The 27,278-nt window shown below is 44.3% G+C and overlaps 1 protein-coding gene across 1 annotated transcript in view; it reads left to right on the forward strand.

The window, feature by feature from the left end:
• EGFLAM (EGF like, fibronectin type III and laminin G domains) overlaps window positions 1–27,278 on the forward strand; it is a 230,127-nt gene that overhangs the window by 87,666 nt on the left and 115,183 nt on the right. Inside the window, exons 2-4 of the mRNA XM_075540955.1 lie at window positions 5,762–5,871; window positions 7,087–7,170; window positions 26,602–26,719. Coding sequence (XP_075397070.1) covers window positions 5,762–5,871; window positions 7,087–7,170; window positions 26,602–26,719 — 312 coding nt within the window. The remainder of the gene's footprint in view (window positions 1–5,761; window positions 5,872–7,086; window positions 7,171–26,601; window positions 26,720–27,278) is intronic.

Raw genomic sequence — 27,278 nt, forward strand, 5'->3', positions numbered from 1 at the left:
AGAATAAATTAATTAAAAGAAAAATAATTTAAGAAAGAAAAACCTGTAAATAGATCAAGGTCTGATTTCTGATCTCTAGGTGTGTCCTTCAGTCAGGTCCGATGGGGTATCATACTTTGGCCCCAGAGCTCATGTCCTTTGTACTTCCTGGGCCTCCCTGCTCTGCTCCCACAATTGCTCTGCCTCATGCCTTTAGTGGTTTGCTTCGGTGTCACAGGGTCCATGTGGGCCAGTCCCGACCCTGAGTCTCCAGTGTTGTCCCCCTTAGGGCCCTGGGCCATCAAGGGATGGCATGTCTCATAGTGGGATCACCCATATTGTCCACTCTTCCCATTGGCTGTTCAGAGAGGGGATATCGTCCTCCAGGCCTGATGGGCCAGGATGTGCTCCACTCTCTCTTCCTCCCCCTTCTTTGCTCCCATTTGCTCTGATCGAACACGCCCCTCTTCCCTAGCTGCAGCTTCAGTGCCACCCTCTCAAGTAAATTCTTTTTTGGGGAGGGGCAGTTGTCCACGTAGCTGGTTTGGGGCTGAGCCCTGAGGCACAAACAATACCCTCCCCTTGGGTGGGTCAGTGCCCTATTACCCCATCACATATCTTTTTTTTTCTTTCCCCTTTCCTCCCTCCACCCCTGTTTTAGTTGGCTACCATATGTACCCCTGGATTTGGTCTGGCCCCTGCCATACTACCTGGATCTCACCCCTGGAGTGTTTGTATACACTAGCATTTTCCCTGTGCCCCTTTTGCATTTACCTTTCTGTTCTTTCATTTATATATATATATATATATATATGTATGTGTGTGTAAACTTACCTCAGTGGACTCATATTGTACTTGTCCTTTTGTGCTTGGCTTACTCTACTTAGCTTAACTTCTTCCATTTTTTCCCATGCGGCGATATGTTTCATGTGTTCATCGCTGCTTTTTAGCGATGCGCAGTACTCCATTGTATGTATATACCACAGTTTCTTAATCCATTCGTCTGTGGATGGAAATTTGGGTTGTTTCCAGCTCCTTGCAATTGTGAACTGTGTCGCAATGAACATTGGAGCACAGATGTCTGGCCATGGTTTATTTCTTGCCTCTTCTGAGTATATGCCTGCTAGGGGGGATTGCTGGGTCGTATGGTAACTCCATTTCCATTTGTTTTAGAAACCACCAAATCGGTTTCCATAGTGTCTGTATACACCTACAGGTCCACCAGCAGTGGATGAGTGTTCCTATCTCACCATAGCCCCTCCAACACTTGTTCATTTCTGATTTTTTGAATTGGGCTCTCTTTGAGGGTGTTAGGTAGTATCTCATAGTTGTTTTGATTTGCTTTTCTCTTATGGCTAATGATCGGGAACATTTTCTCCTATGGTTATTGATCATTCGGATTTCAGACTCTGTGAAATTTCGGTTCAGGTCCTTTGCCCACTTCCTCAGTGGGCAATTAGTTTTTCTCTTATTGTAAGCTTGCAAAGTATTATAGATTTTAGTAATAAGGCCTTTGTCTGATGTGTCGTTGCTAAAGTTGTTTTCCCAGTCGGTTGACCCTCTTATTACTCTCTTGGTGAAATCTTTCAATGTACACAGGTGTCTTATCTTCAGTATATCTCACTTGTCTATTTGTGGCTCCTCTGTATTTGTATCCTTCCCTATTTCTGATAGCCTATGCATTCCCTGTGCCAAAGTTCTCAGGTTTGACCCAATTCCCTCACTAATGACCCTAATTGTTTGGGGTTTTAGCTCAAGGTCTGTGATCCACCTTGAGTTTTTTTCTTGTGCTTGGAGTGAGGTAAGGGTCTTGCTTCATTTTTCTGCAGGTAGATAACCATTTTTTCCATCACCATTTATTGAAGATGGCATATGCTTCCCATTTAATATGTTTGGGTCCCTTATCAAAGATCAGTTGTATGCTGATGTTTTTATTTCTGGGTCTTCAGCTCTTTCCCATTGGTCTGAATATCTGTCATTATGCCAGTACCACACTGTTTTGACTACTGTGGCCGTATAGTATGTGCTAAAGGCAAGTAGAGCAAGCCCTCCCACTGTGTCCTTCTTCTTGAAGAGTTCTCTGCTAATTCTGGGCTTCTTCTGTTTGGGGTTTTTTTAAATTGCATTTTTTTTGGTAGCCAGCAAAATTAAGTCTTTCTCCCACTGTGTTGAATAAGTACATGTTCTCTCTAGTGAACGGTCACTACAAACTTTATTTCCAGGACTCTGAATAGTTCCTCTTTTATTTGTGCTTTGCATTTCCTTCAGTAATTTTAGAAATGTGTAATGGAAGTTTCATCATTCCAGGTCCATCAATTTTCTTCATGTGATTTTCCCTCCTCCTTCTGTTTCTAACCACTTTTAAGTGGCAGAAGTGTCCTCCTCCTCAAAGTTTTTTTTATTATCATTTTATTGGGGCTCATACAACTCTTATCACAATCCATACATCCATCAATTGTGTCAAGCACATTTGTACGTATGTTACCATCTTCATTCTCAAAACATCTGCTTTCTACTTGAGCCCTTGGTATCAGCTCCTTATTTCCCCCCTCCCTCCCCGCTCCCCACTCCCCCATGAACCCTTGATAATTTATAAATTATTTTGTCATATATTACACTATCTGATGTCTCCCCTCACTCACTTCTCTGCTGTCCGTCCCCCAGGGAGGAGGTTATATGTAGACCTTTAATCTGTTCCCCCTTTCTCCCTCACCCTCCCTCCACCTCCCAATATCACGACTCTCACCACTGGTCCTGAGGGGTTCATTTGTCCTGGATTCCCTGTATTTCCAGTTCTTATCTGTGCCAGTGCACATCCTCCATTCCAGCCAGGTGTGTAAGGTAGAATTGGGATCATGATTGTGGGGGGGAGGAAGCATTCAAGAACTAGAGGAAAATTGTATATTTCATCATTGCTACCCTGCAACCTGACTGGCTCGTCTCCTCCCTACAGCCCTTCTGCAAGGGGATGTCCAATTTCCCACAGATGGACCCTGAGTCCCCACTCCGCACTCCCACTCATTCACAATGCTGTGAATTTTTGTTTGTTTGTTTGTTTTTGATGCCTGATACCTGATCCTTTTGACACCTTGTGATCTCACAGGCTGGTGTGCTTCTTCCATGTGGGCTTGGTTGCTTCTGTGCTAGATCGCCCCTTGTTTATCTTCCAGCCTCTAGGGCCCCAGATTCTATATATTTTGACAGTCGGGCACTATCAGCTTTCTTCACTGCATTTTCCTATGTACCCGCTTTGTCTTCAGCGTTCGTGTCGGGGTAGGCTGGTGTTTTAAAAAATAAAACGTATTTTCCGCTGTCTGGCTTTTCATCTTTAGTTGTCGGATTCATCAGGAATATTTTCAGAATTTGATCTGAATGTCTGGGAGTTCTTGTCTGACAGTGGAATGGTTGCAACTCCTTCTTTGGGGGCAGTAAAAACATCCTGGTATTGCCAATTCTTGTGGCCCTAGTGGCGAGCAGTGGGTACACTTTGGGTTGCTACCTACAAGGTCAGCAGTTCAAACCCACTAGCTGCTCCATGGGAGAAAGAGGAGGCTTTCTGCTCCCATAAAGACATACAACCTTGAAACCCAAAGGGACAGTTCTACTCTGTCCTACCAGATCACTATGCATCAGAATCCACTTTGTAAAAATGAGTTTGGTAGTTTTGAGTGTTTCCAGTTCAGGGAACCACATACCTTTGTCAAGGGAATCACCTGAGCCCAAATCCTTAGACCATCTCAGACCCCTCTTCTCCATCATCACCCGCATCCACTCAACCATCACAGCCGGTTGACACTCGGTGTGTCTCAAGCTGGTCTGCTCTTGTTTCCTCTTCATGTCCAGCTCCATTTCAGCCTATCAGCTCCCCTTTGAAAACAGAAGACAGAGGTTTCTCTGCCTCTAGCTTCCCCTCCACGCCCTCAGTATTCTCCCTTTCTATTGTCAGACACCCAAACTAGTTAACACAGAGTCAACTCTAACTTTTCAGAAATAGATGGCTAGACTTTTCTTCCAATGTACCTTTGGGTAGACTCGAATTGCCATGCTTCCGGTTAACAGTGGGTGCAGGAATTGTTTGTGGCACCTTGTCTACTGAGAGAGGGTTCTAAAATTCTAATCTGGCCATGTAACCATCCTATCTTAAGTCCTCGGAGCTCTGACCCAGCACGATGCGGGCCCTGCCTCTCCCTCGAACCTCTCTTCCCTTACTCCCACAACCCCTGCTCCAGCAGACCCTCTAAACTGATCATGTGGGCCTGCTTGGAGATTCTGGAGCAGCCACCAGTGTGATCTCTTCTTGAAGTCTCTTGCCTTCCTCTCTCTGTGGGGCGATCCTCCCCCTGATTGTCTTCTCCAGTTGCACATGTGTCCTTCTGGAAGCATCCAAGGGGGTCTGTTATTCATTCTCTCAACCCCTTGCTTGTTTCCTTTATAGCCTTGATGCACAACTTGCAATGAGTTCGGTGTCTACTCGCTTTATGTTTTACTTTGTTTGGTTTGCTGGTCCCCACCGTAGAACTCCATGAAGGCCTGGATAAGACGGGCACGTGCTTCCTAATCGCTGTAGTGCCTGGTACCATACTAGCACAGGGGAGATCCTCAATAAAATGATTGAAGGAATGTGTCCAATAAAGACAGCTACTCTTCTCATCCTGGGCCCCTCTTTGGAATCAAATCTCCACATTGCCTCATTTCCCATCCCATCAGGCTGAGTCAGTGCCACCAAATTGCCCCTTCCATGCAAACCTTGGTGTTCTTCACACCCTCTTCTAATGTCTTGTGAACTTACATGTGACCCCATGACATATTTTCTCATTCATATAGCCTCATTGCCCTAACCTAGTGCCAAAGACATCCAACACCCAAGCCAATCATGTCACTTGGGATTCATAACAACCCTTTCCAGGCTTTCCTAGGTTTTGTGAACATGGGAGCAGACAGCTTCATCTTTCTCCCTTGGGATAGCTGCTGGGATTGAACAAGTGACCTCATGTGTAGCAGTCCTATGCTTACCAACTGTGCCGATCCAGGAGCGCAGCTCAAAACTAATGTGTTGAGTATGAGCCAGATTGAGTATATGAGTGGAAATGCCAGTCACATATCACTTGTTCCTGCCCGTATTACAGACACGCTGAAAGAAAAGGCAATGTTGCTGCTGCCAGGTGGCCTCGTGTCAGTTCTGACTCATAGCAACCCTGTGTACCACTGACTGAAGCACTATTTGGTCCTGTGCCATCCTCCTCATTGATATGCTTGAACCCATTGTTGTGTCCACTGGGCCAATCCACTTGGTCATGGCTCTTCCCCTTTTTGGCTGTCCCAGTACTTTACAGAGCATACTATCCTTCTCCAGGGACGGGTCTTTCCTGCGAACATACCCAAAACCGATGAGAAGAAATCCCACAACCCTTGACGCGAAGGAGCACTCTAGCTGGACTTCCTCCAGGACCTAATTGTTCATTCTTCTCACAGCCAGTACTTGCTATTCTTCGCCAGCATCACGATTCGAAATCTTAGATCTTCACTGTGCACTGTCCAACTTTCATCTGCAGCTGAGGCCTTTGGAAATACCATGGCTGGGGTCAGGCCAGGCATACCTTATTTGTCAAAGTACCAATCCTGCATATATATATATATATATATATATATATATATATATATATATATATATATATATATATATATTCAACATTGTATACATTTGATGATCAGTTCTATAAGGATACTTACTCAAGGCAGGATGCACGGAACTTCTAACACAAAGTTTTTTCTTTGGGTGCAGGCAAGGTGGGGCCACCTCTCAACATCATCTTGGGTACATTGAACTGCACAGCCATCAGAGTCCAGTGGAAAGTACCGAGGCATGCTGGGAGCCCCATCACTGGGTACACTGTGAGTACCAACGTGGGGCACTTCTGCATTGAATGTGTTGGCTTAATTGCTCTTCCTATTCTTGTTCTTCCTGTTTATAGCCTGTCCTCTATCAGCGCTCCCATATACCAATTATATACACAATGTCCCTCTGTTATTCATAAGGTTTTCACATGGCTAACCCCTCAGAAAAGGACAGCCATCCTTTCTTCCTAGTCTGTCTTTAGTCTGGAAGTTCTGCTGAAGCCTGTTCACCATGGGTATGTCTGCTGGCATTTGAAAGACAGAGGGCATGGCTTTTGGCAATGTGGCAGCACGCAAGCTACCTCAGTATGATAAATGGACAGACCAGTGATGGATTAATTAGATCTACTTGTGTATATTGTCATTAAATTTTGCCATTCTCGCTTTGTGAAACTAAGGGGGAAATAATCCCCGTCCTTGGACATAAAAAAATGCCCTGGAAGTCACAGCTCTGTCAATTAGGATGAAGACATAACCCAAGTGGAGGACATAATTCCCCCCATCTAGTTACTCACAGTTTGATTTGTCAGATTTGGGGAAGTCTGGGAAAGAACAGAGAATCCTTGCGGTATGTCGCACCTACGACTCACCGTGGAACATCTGACCTAAAGGAATGGGGCTGAGTGGAGGAAGGGACTGAGAGGACGTGTCTACACAGCAGACGCAACAAAGCGGGTTGATTTCAGTTCACTGTGTTTGGACCAAGAGCTCTCAGGATGGTCTATGGAGTTGCTGGGGTCTGGGAGAGATGTTAAGAGCCGGCCACATAGGACCTACATTGCTGTGGGGACAACAACTCTGGGCCTAAGCTGCCCCCAGGATGCCACAGACCACCAATCAATCCCTTCTTCCTTGTCACCAAGGGCAAGGGACATCGTCAATCACTGTGGCACTATTGTCTCTTTACCTGAAAATTGTGTTTTTGAAATATGTCCTATCCAAGGCAGGAAAGGGAAAGATGATCTAAAGTTCCTTATAGCTTTCAGGGAAAAAGAAAGGCTGGACCCCGCCCTTTCTATCCTACTGCCCTGATTCGCATCTTCCCTCCACCTGGGCAGGCTGGTGTGCCTGGATCCCCAGTCTTGGTCGGAAGGAGGTGAGGTTTTGCACCTCAGAACCTCCCTGCGGTTGACAGTGTATGGAGAACCATGTCCTTGTGTGTGTTTGAAGTACCGGCTCTGCTTTCACCCTGGACCTCTGCCTCTCTTCAAGGTGTTTTACTCGGAGGTGGATGCTGATAAATCTCTGCAGGAGCGGTCGCATAATGTGCCTCTCATCCACGACACATTGAGCACCGTGAGTATTCCCGTTCCGGGCTGCCCCTCAGGAGGGGAAAGAGTAAACACAAAACCAAGAGCACCCAGGTGCTTGGCAGTCCCGGGGTCCTGGGGAGGCATTCTCATTTGGACGCTGCTGGGTGTGCACTAACAATAACAGATGTGTGCATTGTCCTTCAGCGTGTACAGATGCCCTTCACGAACATTACCTCATAGCTGCCGTCGCTGCCCACAAAGACGGACACCTGGAGGAAGAGTCCTGGCCAAATGACTGCATCCTTGACTCAACCTCACTGTATCATTCTAGCACGCAGGCTCCTTGTGGCTTTACCTTCCTTCCTTCTTCCCTCCCTCCCTCCGTTCCTCCCTCTCTCCCTCTCTCCCTCCCTCCCTCTGTCGCTCTCTCTCTTTCCTTCTTCTTTTCTTTATAGAATTCAAGTGTGATTTCATTTTTGAAATTCTGATCAAATATTATAAATACGCATGACTCTTCAGTAGCTCACCAACTGCCTGAAGACACAGAGAGGAACATGGTACCAGTAGAAACGTGTGATCAGGTGGTCGGGCTTGTTTGTATTCTTTCTGGAGCCCAGCACCAGGCCTTCCACCAACCAACTGTTGCTTCTTCCGTCGAATTTCTGTTTCCTGTGAACCCTGCTCTCTCTGGGCGAATTGTCACTCAGGCGTTTTCTGTTCTTTCTCTTACTGCCGTCCACTTTCTTCTCCCATTCTCATGGTGTTGACCCTTAGTGCCCTAATTGGACAGAACAGAACTTCCTCATAGTCTCACCCAAGGCATCTTTGTGGAAGGTGACTGCCCCATCTTTCTCCTAAGAAAGGGCTGGTCAGTTTGAACCCACTACTATTTGTGTTACTGTGTTAGGCTGGGTACTTTATAGAAACAAATCCACAGAAACTCATGTAGAAGAGAGAGTTGTAGATAAAGGTTAAGTGCACATCAAGAAAACATCCCAATCCAATGCTGCCCAAACCCACAAGTCCAACATTAACCCATATGCCCATCACCAATCCACAAACTCCTCCTCCATCTCACAAAACACACACAATGATGCCGACTACAGGAGGAAAGCTAAATCAGTGAACGTGTAAACATCTCAATGCTGGCAGGATTCTCCACACTGCTGTTCCAGTACCCAGGGCTCCATTGGGGTAGGTCCATGTGGCTTCTCCTTGGGGATGTCTTGCAGGAAATGAGCCTTGCCAGCTGAAGCAGGGAACTGGCTAAGGCAGCGGCACCCTGGTGTGATGATCAGAAAGCAAGAGACCTGAGAACTAGAAAGGCAAGGCTCACCAAGCCATTTATCCGTCTGCCCATCAATTAACCCCACATGTGTTTATTGGCCAGGTTGGCACAATAAACTAACTACCTCAGTTACAATGTCTTAACAATGCCCTCTCCCAGGGCTATTACTCTACAGGTTAAAAAACAAACAAACAAACCTACTCTACTACAACAAATCAGCTGAGTAAACTTACTGGAACTTAGTTTCCACATCTACAAACTACTGGCTGTATTCTTTTTCTTGGACTGCTGGAGCAATGTACTACAAATGGGTAACAGAATTATATATTCTGGGAGTTCTGGAGGCTGAAAATCAAAATTTAGGTGGTCCACAGGTGGCCCTGTTCTCTGAGGCTTCTAGGGAAGGAACCTCCAGCATTTGGTCGTCCCAAGGGTACCATGGCTTGGGACAGCACCCACCCAATCTCTGCCAGTCCATGTAATTCCTCCATGTCTGTGTCTGTGCCTCTTCTCTTCCTTGAGGATGGCAGCAGAGTCCAAACCAGCGACCTCATTTTCACGAATTATATGGACAGCAAGCCTCTTTCCAAATAAGGTCTTATTCACAAGGAATAAAGCATAGGAATTGGGCATAATTTTAGGGGGACACAATGCAGCCCATAATAGGATTTCATTGTTGAAGTTTAAGTTTCCTTTTGTGTCTTTATTTCTTTTTATTATTTTAAAAATTTTTATTGGAGCTCTTACAGACATTATAACAATCCATAATCCAATTAGGCAGAGCATAATTGTACAATTGCTGCCCCCATCATTTTCAAAACCTTTTCTTTCTTCTTGAACTCCTTGATATCAGCTCCTCTTTGCTCTTCCCTCCCCCCAAAGGAACCCTTACTATTATATATTATTGTTATTATTGCCATATCTGACAACATCCAATGTATCCGTTCACCTACAATTCTGTTATTCTTTCCCCTCCAGTGGGGTTATACAGTCATCACTGCTTTGGGTTTCCCTGTCCCCCTTCTCTTCCCGTCCTCTCAGGGAATCCTTACTCCCGTTACTGTTTCTGAAGGGTTTATCTATCTTAGACTTCATGTATTGAATGAAATTAATTATACAAATGAACATACGCAAGTCTCACAAGATTAATGACCATAATAGTAAGGGGAGGAAATATTAAAGAACTAGGGGATAATTATGTGTGTGTCCATATACTTATATATAAGTCCATATATATATACTATATATACTTGTATATAAATATATATCTTTATATATACATACAGTTTATAGCTCTCTATAGAGAGATCTATTCTGACTCTTAGTGACCCTATTTAGGCAGTAAATCTTTACAGGGCCAGCAGATTCTTTCCCCCCTATGAGTGGCTTGTAGGTTTGAACCACCAACCTCTGGCTAGTTATCTCACGCTAACCTTACAGTGCCACCAAAGCAAACTCACTGCCATGGAGACAATTCTGACTGTGGACAGCCAAAAGGATAAACATGTGTCTTGGAAGGAGTACAGCCAGAATGTTCCTTCCAGGCCAGGATTGTGAGACTTCATCTCATATACTGTGGACTTGTTCCCTAGAGAATGAGTAGTCCCTAGAGAATGGCACCAAGCTTGGGCAACTGGAAAGAAGAGGGCCCTCGGTGAAGTGGATTGACACAGCGGCTACAACCATGGGCTCAAACGTAAGAACAATTGAGAGATGGCGCTAGACGAGGTGGTATTTCATTCTGTTGTACATGCTGTCACGATGAGTTAGGACAGACTAGACGTCACCTAACAAAAGCGACAACAACAAAGTGCCTCTACAGTACACGGTAGAACAGCCCGTGTGAGGTTACAGGCTGCAACTCTTTATGGATGTAGAAGCAGCATCTTTCTGCTGTGGAGCAGATGGTGGTTTCAAACTTCTGACCATACAGTTAGCAGTCCAATTTGTAGCCCACTATGGAGCCAGGGCTTCTATATCTTTGTATGTTGTTGTTATTATCAGGTACCATCAAGTTGGTTCTTCCCAATAGAGACTCGGTGCTCAATAGAACACTGCCCGGTGGGAGCCATCCTCACCATTGTTCCCATGCTCAAGTCCATTCCTGCAGCCCCTGTGTCACTCCAGCTCATTGAGCGCCTTCCTCTTTGTCACTGCCCCTCCACTTGACCAAATATGATGTCCTTCTCCAGAGACTGGTCTCTCCTGAATATATGCCCAAAGCCTGTACGACGACGTCTTGCCGTCCTTGCCTCGAAAGGGCACCCTGGCCTTACTTCTTCCAGCAAAGATTGGTTTGTCCTTTTCACAGTCTGTGATACATTCACTCTTCTGCTCCAGCGCCACAATTCAAATGCATCTCTTCTTCTATGATCTTCCTTCTTCGATATCCAACTTTCACATGCAATGATGCAGTGGAGAATACCATGGCTTGGGCCAGGCACACCCTAGTCCTCTAAGTAACATCCTTGTTCTTCAATATGCTAACGAGGTCTTGGGCATTAAGTCTACCTAACGCAATACGTCTTTTGATCTTTTGACCCTGCTTCCATGAGTATTGATTGTGGATCCAAGTAAGATAATATCCTTGACAACTTCAGTCTTTTCTCCAAGTGTCATGATGTTACCTACGGATCCAGCAGTGAGGATTTTGCTGTTCTTTTTATTGAGTTTTTATCCATACAGAAGGCTCCAATCCTGGATATTCATTAGCAAGTGCCTCAAGTCCGCCTCAGTTTCAGTAAGCAAGGTTGTGTCATCTGCATATTGAACATTGTTAATAACCTAATCATGATGATGCATACTTAATATAATTCAGCTTCTCTGATGATTTTCTCAGCCTACAGATTGAACAAGTGTGGTGAGAGGATACAACCCTGATGCACACCTTTCCTGATTTTAAATTACGCAGTATTCCCTTGTTCTGTCTACAGTATTGCCTCTTGATCCTTGTACAGCATGAGCTCAATGAAGTTCAGCGTGAACACAATGAAGTGGTTTGAAATTCCCATTCTCCTCAAAATTACCTATACTTTGTTATGATCTGCATAGTCAGATGCCCTGGCATAGTCAACTAAACACAAGTCAACATCTTTCTGGTATCTTCGCTTTGAATGAAGAACTATTTGACAGCAACAATGATATTCCTTGTCCCATGTCCTCTTCTGAATCTGGCTTAAACCACTAGTAGCTCCCTGGCAGTGTACTTCTTGTTGGAGTTGTATAGTATATATATATATATATATATATATATATATATATATATATATATATATATATATATATATATATATATATATATATATATTGGTAGCATCCACATGTCAGTCATTCAAATCCATCAGCTGTTCCACAGGAGAAAGCTGTGACTTCTGTTCAGATTGATAGCCTTAGAAAGCTTATGAGACAGTTAGTTTTACTCTGCCCTGTACGGTAATTTTGAGTCGGAATTCACTCAATGACAGTAGTGTTGGAAGCTCACATGGAGAGTTCTACCTTGACCTATAGGGTATTTATGCATTGGGTTTAACTCATTGGCAATGAGTTTGGTTTGGGGATGTGTATTTTTTGGAATAGTGAAAATGGTTAACATTGAATGGATAATTGGAAAATTAGAAGTCTGAGGACACACAAACACAGGCATCTTGAGAGAAAGGCTTGATCATTTACTTCTGAGAAGTCAGTCCTTGAAGATCTCATCTCACTCCCTGCCATTGAGTCAATGTGGACTCATAGCGACCTCCTGTGGAATCCAAGACTATACGTGTTTATGGGAGTAGAAAGCCCAGTCTTTCTCCCTTGGATCTGCTGGTGGTTTAGAGCCCCAAGTGTCGCCACAATATTACCAGGACTCCTGGGTTCCTGAAGCTCCCACAGAACACAGTAATGTATCAAAATTGTGTCTATTTCGTAGCTATTATTTTTGTGCTCCCCAAATGTTATACTGGGGTGCTCTGAGGTTCAACAGCCACCTCAAAGGAGTTTGGTGATATGTTTTAAAGTTGTTAAGGAGATCACCACCATGTGCACAAACCAGAACTACCAAATTGTGTGGCTTCAACTCCTGAATCCCTGGAAATATGAGGCATTTCTTTTGGCTGAGCCGGAGCTGACAAATACTCACAAAGACACCAAGGGGGTTGGGAACAAAGAAAGTAGAGACATCGCTGTGCTGTTTGCTGACATCAGGTAGCTGGTGGATGCTGTTGGTATTCAGGGAGATGATGGGTGCCGAGCCCTCAGCCCGATGTCAAAACTCGGTAAGTGCTCAGTTACACTTCGGAATCCAAAGCTATGGGCCTGCTGCCCAGGACTGTGTATGGGGGCTGGGAGAGGTGCTTTATCAGTTGATTTTAATTCTTCATGCCCCTTCCAGTTTGTTTGTGCCCCTGGCCAGGGGCAAACGGATCGTGGACACTTTATCTAAGTTTATTTCGAACAAATGAAAACCCTGCCTCCACCCAGGATTCTTCTCAACACCATATTGATTTTCCTGCATCCCCCCCAATACTGAGTCAGACTCAAGCTAGACATGCCATTTTGGGGTAAGCAGGGACTGCTGGGAAGACCAGGTGGAGTTTTAATCACTTAGAAATAAGCCTCTTTTATCCTCCAATGTGCCGCTTCGCCTCGCATGGTGGAGTAAGGTTAAGAGGAACAGCTTTAAAGGTTGAAGTAATTTAAGCTCTGCCTCGATACTAGGTAAAACCCATAGTAAACAAAGTCCTCACACTAGCGAAGCACCACTGTTGGGGGAAATCCTGCCTCTTCCCCCTCCCCTCCCTCTTTTCCTTTTCTTACTCCCTCTAACAAGTCCCAACCCCCAAACCAAACTCTCTGCCATTGAGTCAATTCCAATTCATGGTGACCCCATAGAACAGGGTAGAACCGCCCCGTATGGGTTTCAGAGGCGGTAGCTCTTTATAAGAGTAGAAAGCTCCACTTTCTCCTATGGCAGTGGTTCTCAACCCCTTTGAGGTTTGAATGACCCTTTCACAGGGTTTCACAGTTCATAACAGTAGCAAAATTACAGTGGTGAAGTAGCAACGAAAATAATTTTATGGTTGGGGGTCACCAGAACATGAGGAACTGTATTAAAGGGCCGTGGCATTAGGAAGGTTGAGAACCACTGTCCTATGGGGTTGCTGGTGGTTTCAAACTGCTGACCTTAAGGTTAGCAGCCCAGTGGGTAACCATGCCCCTAGGGCTCCTCTAACAAGTCTCCAACTTGTCACAGTCAACACGAGTGTCCTCGGAGTTCAACAGAGTTTCCTCATTGCACAGTGAACAGACGTCTGGTCCCTGTTTGCAGAGGCTTCTCTGACTGAGCTGCCCATGGGTTTTGGTATCTAAGAATACAAGTCCAGCAGAACACTAGGGATTGAACGGTGCCTTCCAAAGTATGTGTGTAAGTCCTCACCCCTTTACCTAAGGTTGAGGGGCCCTGGAGGCATAGTGATTATCAGTTTAAGCACCATGTCAGCAGTTCAGAACCACCAGCTACTCTTCCGGAGAAAGATGAGGCTGTCTACTCCCATAAAGAAGCACAGTCTTAGAAACCCACGAGGCGGTTCTGTTTTGCCCTCTGGGATTGCTGTGAGTCACAATCAACTCTGTGGCCGTAAATTTGGTATGTGTGTGTGTGTGTGTGTGTGTGTGTTTACCTATGGTTATAAGCCTGCTGGGAAATGGCTTTTCTTTATATGTCAATGAGGCAGGCACACCAATGAGGTGTGTCATAAACCATTCTCTTTAAATATCTAAAAAAAAAACAGATTGAAAAATTGTGGTAGTTACATCATCTGGTATCAATTTGAGGATTCAAAGTGATAGGGCGGAGTTTAGCATGTCAATCAGGTAGTAACTTGATGACCTCATTTGGAAAACCTAAAGATAAATAGCTTGCTGGAGGCAGGACACATACTCACTTCCTGTGAGACATCCCTATAGAGAGAGGCTGATGGAGCCAGACCCCTGGAGCCAGAGGAACCACCACTGGCTGCACAAGAATTCCCACTCACTGGTCTGTGATCTTGCTGCATTTGGCATCATTGCATGTTTCGTGAGTCTGAAGAGGACTTAATAGATTGGTATTGGACATATGTCAGATTTATGGGCTTAATCTGGACTGGGCTGAAATGTTTTCTCAATACTCAATTGCTCTTGCACATAAAGCTCTTTCTTGTACATGCATGAGTGTGTCTATGAATTTGTTTCTACAGTATACCCAGACTAACACAGTAATCAACCAAACAAGCAGGCAGAGATAGGGGAAGAGAGATGTTCACATAGGTCTCTAAGGAACCAAGAAACAAAAGATGAAGAAAGACAGCTTTTTCCCCCAGGGTTGGAAAGTGTTCCCTAGTGTGGAAACCTTAGGTTTGGACTTGCCGCCTCCTGACCTGGGAGAAAACATGTTTCTGTTTGCAAAAGACACCCCACAGAGTATTTCTGTGACAGCACCACCAGGTATCTAAGACACAGACCCAAGACCCCAAATTACCGTCACTCCGACAAGATGTATATTTAGGTTTCTCTGAGGTAGACAGTGTGGAGAAAAGTGGGTTGGGGTTTCATGGTGGCTTCCAAGCGTCAGGGTTCCGTCACTGTTCTATAAACAATCTGCGTCTCTTCCCCACAGTCCAGAAGGACTCACTGATAGGTTCACATTCTTGCCAATAGATGGGAGATAGAGAATGGAAGCACACCCCTTTCTCTTCAGGGATAAGTAACACCGAACTTTCTTTCAAGGATCACTGGGCAGAATTGAGTCACGTGGTCCTACCTAACGACAAGGGAGCCTGGGGACTCCAGTCTTCCAGTGCTCATGGCCCAACTGAAATATAGGAGCTTAAGAGTCCTGATGGCGTAGTGGTTACCAGTTGGGCTGCTAACCAAAGATCAGCAGTTCTAAACCTCCAGCTGCTCTGCAGGAGAAAGATGAGGCTTTCTACACTCATAACAAGTTCCAGTCTCAGAAGCCCACAAGGGCAGTTTGATCCTGTCCCATGCACTTGTCATGAGTTAGAATTGACTCAATGACAGTGAGAGTGAGTGATCTCCTCTTTAAGAGGGTTCTGTTTTCTCCAGCTCTTGTCATGGTGGCGGTATAGGATAAGCCATAGGCTGCTAAAAGCAAGGTCAGTGGATCAAATCCACCATCCACTCCTTGGTTAAAATAGAGACTATAAATATTTATAGCCTTGGAAACCCCTATAAAGGGTTGCTATGTGTTGAGTGCACTCTATGGCAGTAGATTTGTTTGTTGGTTTTTATTGTGTCCTTAAGAAACCCGGGTAGCCTAGTGGCTTTGAGTTGGGCTGCCATCTGAAAGGCCAGCAATTTGAAACCACCAGCCACACTGTGGGAGAAAGATGAGCTTTCTATTCCCATAAAGGGTACGGTTTTGGAAACTCACGGAGAAGTTCCACTTTGTCCTAGATGGTCATGATGAGTTAGCAAGGACTTGATGGCAGTGAGTTGGTTTGGGTTTAAGGAGCCCTGGTGGCAGTCAGGAAATCATTTCCCTACTAAACGAAAGGTTCATGGTTCAACATCCACCTTAGCCACACCACGGCAGAAAGATGAAACTTTCTACTTCCATGGAGAGCAAAACTTGTCTAGACATAAAAACCGTCAGGAGGAATCTGACTCTGTCGCACAGGGTTGCTCGAAGTAGGAACCAACTGGAGGGAAGTGGATGGTGATGAGGATCTAGTTCTGCACAGAAGCCCTGGTTAAGTGGCAGATGGCCAGCCCAAACCCCTTTAAACCCGCCAGCTTCTCTGCAGGAAGGAGACGCGCCTGTTTGCTGCTCTAAGATCTACTGCCTTGGGAACCTTAGGAGGAAGTTCTACTCTGTTTCAAGTGGTCAGTATGAGCTGAAATCCACAACCGGCTTTTTGGATCTACTTTTGGTCTCCCTATCAGCCATAGACAATCCTGAGGAGTCCAATTCCACAGTACCACACAAGTTGAGTAGACTCGTGAGGAACTGGCTTGGGTTCGGTTTGTGATTATTATACAAGAGAATGAAGGCTGAGGAACAGGGCGTCATCACTGTCACAGATTCTATGCAGACTTCGTGTGTCTGGTCCAGCAGCCCTGAAGAAGTCGGGCCTCTGCAAACTAAAGTGCTCCCCTGAGAATGAGATATGCCATGTCTGGGAGCCAGAAAATGGAAGCATATTAAGCTGTTGTGTTTTATGAGGGAAGCTAGACCCACTGCCATCCCCCAGGTTGGTTCTATAAACTCTCAGGGCCTGGTTTCATTGTCTGTAAAATGAGGAGGAAGGGCTGACCTCACAGGCCTCTGGGAGGCTTAAATGAGGCAATGATGTGAAAGAATCTTATAAATTCCCCAGTGCTGTCTACATGTGACGGATGATGCTTATGCCCATCACAAAGGGAAGGCTGTGGTCTCTGATGATCTAGAGGGAGGCAAGGCTCCTGGAGAATAGCTCACTTAGGTGAAATTTGCTAGAACTTTCTCCTTGGTTCAGTGAAATGACCAAATCTGCTTTTCTCTTACATGTAAACACACTAGCCACTTGATTGCTACAAGTCTGTTGAGCAGCAAAGGAGACACATTTTGGAAAGAATTTGCCTGTCAGAAAGGGCTAAGCAAACATACAGCAGGGCTATTTTTCAACAAATCATCAAATTTTGCTCCCCACAACAGGCAGGGAAGAGGGACAGGGAAGACTGTTAAGTTCACTCTGACCTCAATTTCAAGAAAGCTATTTCACTCACTCATTCCATTTTCACTATCTTGTATAGAAATCACATCCAAGAATGATAAACATCTTGACTTGTTTCCAAATGTGCACAAGCAGGGGGCGGGGGAACATTCTATCATGAACAAAGCACTGCTTGTTTTTCCTATTTGGAGAAACTATAGTCAACATCTTATCTTGTTTGAGACAAGGCCAACATGTTGGTTATGAACGACTCAGGATGGACAACCAAGGCCTTGTAGACTTGTGTGGAATTTCACTATGGAATCGAAAGGATATCACAGTGTGAGGATCGATTCTACTTGGGAAGAGCGATGTCAGAGGCAGACAACCATCCAGTCGCTTCTGACTCAGAGCCACCCGACAGGATAGAGCAGAGCTGCTCCTAGGGGGTTTGAGGCTATGTGTCTTTATGGAAGCAGGCTTCACCATCTTGCTCCTGATGAGGATGTAGCTGGTGGGTTTGGGAACCTATTTGTCAATTATCAGTCCAACACTTAACTCACAGCACTTCCAAGGCTCTCATCTGAGAAAGAAGTGACTAGTAGATCACCCAACCCAGCCCCTGTTTTCAGGATCACCACGAATCCGTTCCTGAGTCCTCAATCTCTTCTGTAAAGCCACCAGCCTCCGAACCCAGGAGAAGGCACAGAGCTGACATGCTGGGAAAGCGACCTTCTGTCTCGGAGAGTGCATCCTGGGCTAGAGGGAACACCAACTGCCACATCCAGTAGAGACTTTGATTTTTAATATATAATTTAAAAAACTTCTTGAAGTATAATTTTCTTATTTTTTCAAGGATAACTGAACATTCTGATGTGTAAACCCTCAGGTTCATAGGTAAGGTAATCGTTTCATCTCAAATCATTCTGACAAATATTTTTGTTGATGAGAATATTAGCAAATGACTTTTTCCACATGTGTTTCCAATGGTCATTGGGCTTTGGAGTCATAAGCAGGATTCAAATCCTACCTTTGTCACTTACTCAGTATGAATATACGTCCTTAGGCAAATCATTAACTCTTCAGAGTTTCCGTTGCTCCCGGTGAATGAGATTAAGAGTGATGTTACTTCATAGGTCTGCAGTAGGTGAGGTATACATTTCTCAAGCTAAAATACTGAAGAGGAAGAAGAAGAAGAGAAAACAAGACTTGAATGGATGTACTGAAGGGTTCTATGGGCAAAACGCAGACTGACTCAGGAAGCAACAAAAGAAGATGGACGGGGCACAGAGTCACTGAGTGGGAAGAATTGGACAATTTCACAGATGGTCTATGATCAAGACCCCATGGTACAGTAGCAAGAAGTCCACGCTACAAAGATGGCATTGGTGAAAAACCAGGCTCTAGGAATTAACAGAATCCCAATCGAAATGTTTGAACAAGTGGATATAATTCTGGAAGCACTGACTCATCTATAGGAAGAAGTTTGGAAGATAGTTACTGCCTTCCAATGGAGAGGAAGATACTTATATCTGTGCTGTTACAAAGAAAGGTGACCTAATAGAATGACAAAAATATTGAAAAATATCACATTTAAGTAAAATTTTTCTAAGTATATTCAAAAAGTGGTTACTGCCATGTATCAACAGGGAACATCCATAAACTTAAGCCGGATTCCAAAGAGAACTTGGAACAGGATTATCACTACTGGTCATATAGAACTTGGATGAAAAAGAGAATACCAAAGATAATTCCCTGCTCCATGGGGCTTTATCGAATATGCAAAGGTATTTAAGTATGTGGATTATAACAAGTTTTACATAAATTGCAAAGAATGAGAATTCCAGAAACTTCATAATGTTCATGAAGAACCAACCAGACAGATTGCAGTCCAATGGATGACCACTACACTGCTAGGGCTTCTTAACATGGAAACCGCAGTAAAAAAATCAAGACATATGGCATGGAGCATAGCTTCTGCAAATGATCTCATTAAAGGACTAAAAAGCAAAGATGTCACTTTGAAGACTAAGATGTGCCTGACCCAAGCCATGACATTTTCCATCGCCTCATATGCAGGTGAATGCTGGATAATGAATAAGGAAGATTTAAGAAGAATTTGTGCATTTGAATTATGGTGTTGACAAAGAATAGTGACTGTACCAGGGACTGCCGAAGAATACACAAATCTTTCCTGGAAAGAGATAGAACGCTCTTAAAAGAAGACAGTACCTCCAGTTCCCTAACTGCCCGTCTCTACATGAAAGCAGCAGATGAATGATGGGACCAAGATGCACAGGTGGGGAGACTGTGCTGCACTGTCTGCCCAACAAAACTCCATTGTGCAGGTGAGAATATGGAGGAGAGTTACGGAGTGACGTATTAGAGACAAATATCCTTAGGAAGCCATAGGAATGGCCCATGGAAGGAGTCATTGGGGGCCTACAGTAGGAGTCTAGGTGACATTAGAAAGAAGGGAGCTGGTTAGAGAGATGTGGCAGACATGGCCAAATAAAGATGGGCAAGAAGAGTCAGCCTTGTTTCCGGAGTTACTAAAGCCAGGCTCTGGGGCAAAGATGCCAATGCTGTCAGTCAAAACAGAGGGGCCGGTGAGAGAAGCTGGTTTTCTATGAGGACATGTTTACCTCAGTCATCTTGTAGGGTTTCTCTCCATTCATCCACTAGTTCACTCATTTACTTGTTCATCACAAAGCATCCCTTGAGCATTTGCCCATGCCTGATACTATGCAAGTTCGGGGCTGCCAGAGGGATAAGAACATGCCTCCTGCCCTCGCGTGCATGGCGGAGGGGGAGAAATAAACAGACAATTATAAGACCACGTGAGAGGTTACAGCAAGGACACTGTGGACACATGAAAGAGTGCGCCTAACCAGACTGGGCCTGGGGGTCAGTGAAATGAGGTAATGTCTCAGCGGAACTGAGTCACGACGCTATGAACAGGGGTGAGCTAGGCAAGAGGAGGGAAAAGGGCATGGCATGTAGATGGAAGAGCAGGTTCAAAGGCCCAGAGGCAAAGGATGGAATGGCATAAATTTGAGTCCTGCCAAGTTCGTCAAGATGACTAGAATATAGAATGCAGGAGGAGGAGGTGGCATGAGATGATGCTGGAAGGATACACAAGTGGACCCAATCTGTCAGCATCAGCTTATGGGCTGGGAAGATCACCTAGCAGTGTGGACCCTGATTCGAAGCACAGGCAGTATTGGTGGCAGGGAGAATCCAGTGGCTGGCATTATATAAACCTGAACATAAATGATCATAAATGTAAGGATGAAATGGGGTTTTAGGTACACCAGAACCAAGCCAGGATATATTCAGTTACCTCACTAGATAAAAAAACTGGAAAATGAAGAAAGGAGACCAAAAGAGAATGGAGTACTTAAAGTATGATGCTGGTGAAGAATATTATGTAAACTATGAACTGTCAAAAGAATGAACAAATAGATACTGGAAGAGGCTGTAGCCAAAAAGCTCCTCAGCAGTGAGGATAGTGAGAATTGTTCTCATGTACTTTGGTCATGAGGTAGGAGGATGGACTAGTCCCTGGAGAAAGGACATCAGCAAAAAAAAAAAAGAAAGATCCTCAATGAGATGTATCGACGCAGTGGCTGTAACAATGGACTCAATCTAGCAATGATGGACAGGGTGATACAGGACCAAGCAGGGTTTTGTTCTGTTGCATGTGGTGTCATTATGAGTCAGAACGAACTCAATGGCACCTAATGAGAACAAGAGAAAATAACGTAAGCACATTTAAGTGACATGAAGGAGGTAGAATCAGCTGTATTGATTACGGATTGATTGGTGGTTGGGGAGGGAAGTGAACACACAGTACAAAGTGTCTAGAATCTCTGGCTTGAGTAACTCGGAAAAGGTGAAGCTAACCTGTGAGAGAAAGTGCTGGGCAAAGATCGGAGCACTGTTGTTTAGCTTTATTTTAGGCAATGGGAGAAGGAATGAGTAGTTTAGATTTAGTCATGTTGAGCTTGAATTGTTTGGTAGTTGTTAGATAGAGATGTTCAAGAGGCATAAGTCCATGTGTGAAGACGAAGAGGCAAGCCAGAACCAGAGATACAGATTTGAGAGCTGTCAGTGCTAAGATTAGGCTAGAAGCTAAGGGAGTAATATAGATGTTTACCAAACCAATATTCTATAAATGGGAAGGGAAGATGGTGAGGGATGAATCCCTGGGAAAGGCCAACACTGAAAAGTTAAACTAAGAAAGAGGAGTTTAAGAATAGAGAGTCTCAAACTAGAGCAACTGGGCAAGACCATAGTACTTTGGCAGTCCATGGTACTTCCAATATTATTTGTCAACACCATAATTTGAACACATTGATGTTTTTTGTATTCCTTGTTCAATATCTAACTTTCCCATGTATGTGAGGCAAATGAAAATACCGTGGCTTGGACCAGGCACATCTTAAGTCTCTAAGTAAGCTTACTTGCTTTTCAATACTTTAAAGAGTTCTCAAACCGGTAGATTTACCCAAGACAACACATTGTTTTGTCGCTTGACTCTAGCTTCTATGAACATTGATTGTGGATCCAAGCAAGACAAAATCCTTGACAGCCTCAGTCCATTCTCTCTTTATCATGATGTTACCTATTGGTCCAGTTGTGCGGATTTTAGTCTTCTTTGCATTGAGTTAAATTTCATACTGAACACTGAATCCTTGATCTTTACAGCATGTGTTTCAAGTCTTCCTCACTTTCAGCAAGCAAGGGTATATCATCTGAGCATCTCAGATGGTTAATAAGCCTCCCTCCAATCCTGATGCTGAATTATTCATCCTGTAACATAGCATCTCTAAATTGTTCAGTATACAGATTGTATAAGAATGGTGAGAAGCTACAACCCTGACTCCAGACATACACCTTCCTTGATGTTAAACCATGCAACAGTCCCTGTTCTGTTTGCACACTGTCTATCAATCCCTGTGTAAGTTCCTGGTGAACACAGTGAAGGGTTCTGGAATTATGAGTCTTCTCAAGTTAGCTATAGTTTGTTGTGATCCACATAGCTTTGTACGGTCAATAAAACACAAGTAAACATATTTTCTGGTATTCTCTGCTTGGAGCGAAGGTCCATTTGACATCAGCAATGCTATCCCTTGTCCTCTTCTGAATTCGGCCGGAATGTCTAGCAGTTCCCTGTCACTACACTGTGGCAACCACTGTTGGCTAATCTTCAAATTTTGCTGACATGTGATATGCATGACATTGTTCTGTTCAGTCACCTTTCTTTGGAATGGATATAAATATGCATCTTTCCCAAACAGCTGGCCAAGTAGCTGTCTTCTGGTTTTCCTGGCATCAGCGAGTGAGTGCTTCCAGTGGTTTACCAGCTTGTTGAACTATTTTGATTGGTATTTTATCATCTCTGGAGTCTTGTTTTTGGCATCAGTGTAGCTTGAACTTGGTCCTTCGGCACCTTTGGTTGTTGTTTATGTGCTACCTCTTGAAATGGGTGAATGCAGACTGTTCTTTTCGCCACAGTGATCTGTACAGTCTCTCCATTGTCTTTGGATGCTGCCTGCATTGTCAACATTTTCCCCATAGTTTCTTTCAATATTGCAATTCGAGACTTGATTCCCTGCCCACCCCCCTGAATTCTTCCAGTTTCAGATATGCTGAGTGTGTTCTTCTTTTTTGGTTTTCTAACTCTAGGTATTTGTTTGTATATTGTATTATAGTACTTTACTTTGTCATCTCACGCTTCCCTTTGACATCTTCTATTCAGTTCTTTGGCATAAATCATTCTATCTCCAACTTTGTTTTATCATGAGTGACATATTTTTCAACTATTGTTTCTAATTCATTTCCAACTTTTACATTACAGCTTGACTGCAGTTTTCAAACGGAAGATATTGGTAGATTTCTTCTGTTTCTGCTTTAGCAGTTGGTACATACATTTGAATAATAGTTGTATTGAAAATAAATGGTTGTATGGACTAGATTCCCTTGTCTGCAGAGAGATATGATCCTGTCAAAAACAGCATTGTATGCTTTAACCTAGATCTTGAAATGTCCTTTTTTGTGATGAATGGAATGCCATTCCTCCTGATTGTGTCATTCTTAGCATAGTAAATTACCGTATATACTCATGGATAAGCCAAATTTTTAGCACATTTAATGCATTTTTGTGGTAAAATTAGGTGCCTTGGCTGACATTCGAGTCGGCTTATACTCGAGTACACAGTTATATTGTTTTATGATTTAAAATCAAGTTCAATTCAGCTCACAAATGCCTAGGATTTCAATGATTATATGTTCCATCATTTTATTTTTGACAACTTCCAATATTCCTAGATCCATACTTCATATATTTCAAGCTCTGGTTATTAGTAGACTTTTGCAGTTCTTTCTTCTCATTTTGAGTCTTTGCCCACCGGGAAATGAAGATTCTCCCACAGACATTTACATTATTATGGTCGACTCCACTTTGAGACGGCGGCTCATCCTCAGTCTTATTTTGAGTGCCTGCAGACTTAAGAGGTTCTGTCACTAACTCTGACAATGTTCTGCTTCTAGTCATGACGTTTTCAGTATCTGACCATGTTTCAGTGCTATTCATAAGGCTTTCGGTGACTAATTTTTCCAAATCAAACAGCCTATTTCTTCTTCGTAGTTCTTAGTTTGGAAGCTCTCCTGAGACCAGTTCACTGTGGATGACTCTGCTATTACTTGAAATACCCGTGACATCATCGCAACACACAATCCACCACAGTATGACAAACTGTCAGATAAGTGGTAGAAGACAGGCTCTGGTCTTATAAAGGTGTAGCAGAGACACCGAGAAATAGAAAGGACATGTGAATCTGCACATAGAAGCCAAGAAATGCTTGAGGTATTAGATGCTTGGAGAGATAAGAAAGGCTTCACCCTTGGCTACTTCAGAGGGAGATTGGCCCCATCAACAGGCAGATTAGAACTTCCAGATTCCTAAACAACAAGGCAATAAATCCCTGTTATTCCAAGCACTTCGCTGTGTGACACTCTGTTTTTAGCAGTCCTGGGAAATGAAGACAATCTCTGAACTAATTTCATTGAGCACTAGGGATAAATAATTTCTATGTAAAGTACTCACTAAATAATTGTTGAGTGCTTTTGAACAATTTTGGTTGATGGGTTCTGTTTATTGATAATGAATGTTTAATCACCTACAGAGGAGGGTATGTAGAAATATAGTACATGATTCCTGCTCTCAGATGGCTTAGTCTGGGTAGACTAGAGAAACAAATTCATAAACACTCATATGTAGATAAGAAAGCAGTTTAGATACAAGAGCAATTAAACATTGAGAAAACATCCCAACCCAGTCCAGATCAAGTCCAAAGTCCTATATTAGCCCAAATGGCTGATATCACTCTATAAAGTCCTCTTTAGACTCACAAAGCACATGCAATGACACCAAATGCAAGAAGATTACAGGCCAGTGGGTGGGAAGTCTTATGGATCCAGTGGCAGTGGAAGCATCTCAGCACTGGCAGAGGTCTCCACATGGCTCCTCCAGTTCCCAGGGCACGGTCTATCAGTGTAGTACCATGTGTCTTGTCAGTAGAGAGTCTCTCAGGGAGTGAGCAGAGAGAGAAAAGTGTCTTCCACTTCCAAGGAGGAAATATCGGAGTTCCCAGAATTCTCAGGAGAAGGCCTGCCCACACAGTCCATATTAGTTATATCTTGATTGACAGACCAGACACCACGCCTTCACTCTTAATCCTCTCAAGTCCCAAATTGACACCAGATTATGTAACTACCACACCATCCTACAGTAGAAATAATACTTTGTTATATATATATATCAAATGCTTACCCCAACAGTTGGCAGTTGGCGGAGTAAGATCACCAGGCTGGGCATCCAGGGACGGTATCACAGGGAAGATGGAGGTGGGCCTCAGAGAAGAGGGGAAGGGATCAAAGTGTCTTTATTAACTGGTGCTGCTGTAATGCAAGTCCCCCCAAGAGTGTGTCTGTAAAGAACAGACATGTGTCATCTAACAGTTCAGGAGGCTGGAAGGTCAAGGTCGAATTCAGGTCATGGTTCTAGGAGGATCTCCTTTTGATTTCAGCTTCTAGTAGTTATCAATCCTTGACGTTCTTGGGCTTGTGGTATTTGCCATAGATGTCTGTCTCCGTCTGCTGCCTTCCTGCTGTGTGTGTCTCCGCCTTCTTTCCATCACTCAGGCATGATTAGGTTTAGGACCTGCCATTACACTGGTGTGACCTTATCGTAATAAATGAAAAAATGTATATGGGATCAGATTTATAAGGATGGATTAGGATGATAACCTATTATTTTGAGGGGACCTAATCCCATTTATAAAACACCAGCTAAACAGAACAGCAACCTGTGTACATGTAGCCATCTACGCCAGCTACTTTACACTCAAAGACAAACAACCTCACTGACATCCAATCAATTCTGACTCTGAGTGGACAGGGTAGAACTGTCCCTGTGTTTGCTGGGAGCCTGATTGTTCTCCTCCAGAGTGGCTGCTGCTTGTGGACTTCTGGCCGTATGGTTAACAGCCCCACACATGCCTCCACGTACTGCCAGGGGCCTCTACACCTCCAGGACTCTGCGTGTGTGCGCACGTGTGTGTATCTACTTTACACATTATCCCAAACACTGTCACTATACAAGTTAGTTATGCCTATATATTCCCTGTTTTATGGGGGGGGGGGGAACAATACCCCTGAGGCCCAGGGTAGTTAAATATCAAGGCCATAGTGAATCAATAAGTTAGGATTTAAGCCCAGCCTGTTTGGCTTCAATGGCAGTGCCCTTTCCACTATAATGTGCTTCTGTTTCTCACCCGTGGAACTCCAGTCGCAAGTTCTGTTTAGCACGGTAGCCGGGGAAGCCCTGCTATTGCCAAGCCCAAAGCAGAGAGGGTCCTTTCAGCTGAGCCCATGGTCACTATTGCATGGGAACACACACACATCCACTGTTGATCCTTGTGGTTCGAGAACATGGTAGAGAGGAATGTGCCGACTCCCAGAGTCGGGAACTGTAGGCTTGGAGCCTGGGCATCTTCGTTCGCAAACCTGCCAATGATTCTGATGCCCACCAAAGTTTGTGGAATGTTGGTCAGGTTTCTACTTCCTGGGCCCAAAACCAGATTTCTCTTTCTTGATGGGTGGAATCCTTGACTATCTGTGAGGTGCGAATGACACGATTGCTCCCTGTGTTGCCCCGCCCGACTCTGAGTCAGGACCTCAGATGGTACCAGCCACATGTAATAATGCGACAAAGTCCTCCTTCTAGGAAAGTCCCCAGATCGCGGTACAATGACACCCTCGGGTCTGGGGAAGGAGGGCACCGTGCCTTCCTCTTTGCAGATTTAAAGAATGAGACCAACTCTGGGCAGAAAGCCAGACAATCTCTGTCTGAACCTTTTAACAGGTAGCCCTCCTGGAAAATGTCCTGTTCGCCCACACAGGACTTCTGATATTTGTGCCCTTCTTGTTTGGCTGTTGACAGGAGGACGTCATCGGAGATTTGAAACCAGGCACTGAATATCGAGTGAGCGTAGCCGCGTACAGCCGGACGGGCAAAGGGAGGCTTAGCTCGCCTCTGCACATTGCCACCTTGCCTCAAGGTAAATGCATTCAGAAGTGTTAATTTCAGGAAAGTGACAGGTTGCTATTCATCTGTTTCTTCATGTGGTCAACATGAAGGAGGAACTACTAAGTTCCCTGGGAGGCAGTGGCTATTCCCTGGGAGAAGACCCACCATCCAGGCTGGAGAAGGGGGTTCACTTTCTGGTCCATGCACCTCACCTGTGGCCATCACCTCTCTGTCAGTGATGACCTTCATGGTGCTGTGATGGCACATGGGTTTCAGCAGAGCTTCTGGACTAAGACAGACTAGGGAAAACGCCTAGTGATCGACTTCTAAACATCAATCACTAAAAACATCACAGATCATGATGTTCTGATGACCGTGGTCTAGCTGCACCTGATCGTGAGACTGGCGCAGGAAGAGGCAGCGTCTCATCCCCTTGAGCATGAGTCGGAGGGCAACACGATGTCCTCTAACAATGACAAGAGTTACGTGTCAGGGCCTGAGGACAGTAACAAGGACAACTCCTGCCCTCTTGGAGACTAGAGCTTCAGAGGGTGAGCTGGGCATGTTCGAATGAGTGTGCGGTCACAGAT

The sequence above is a fragment of the Tenrec ecaudatus genome, chromosome 2 (genome assembly GCF_050624435.1).
Source record: "Tenrec ecaudatus isolate mTenEca1 chromosome 2, mTenEca1.hap1, whole genome shotgun sequence".
Classification (NCBI taxonomy): Eukaryota; Metazoa; Chordata; class Mammalia; order Afrosoricida; family Tenrecidae; genus Tenrec; species Tenrec ecaudatus.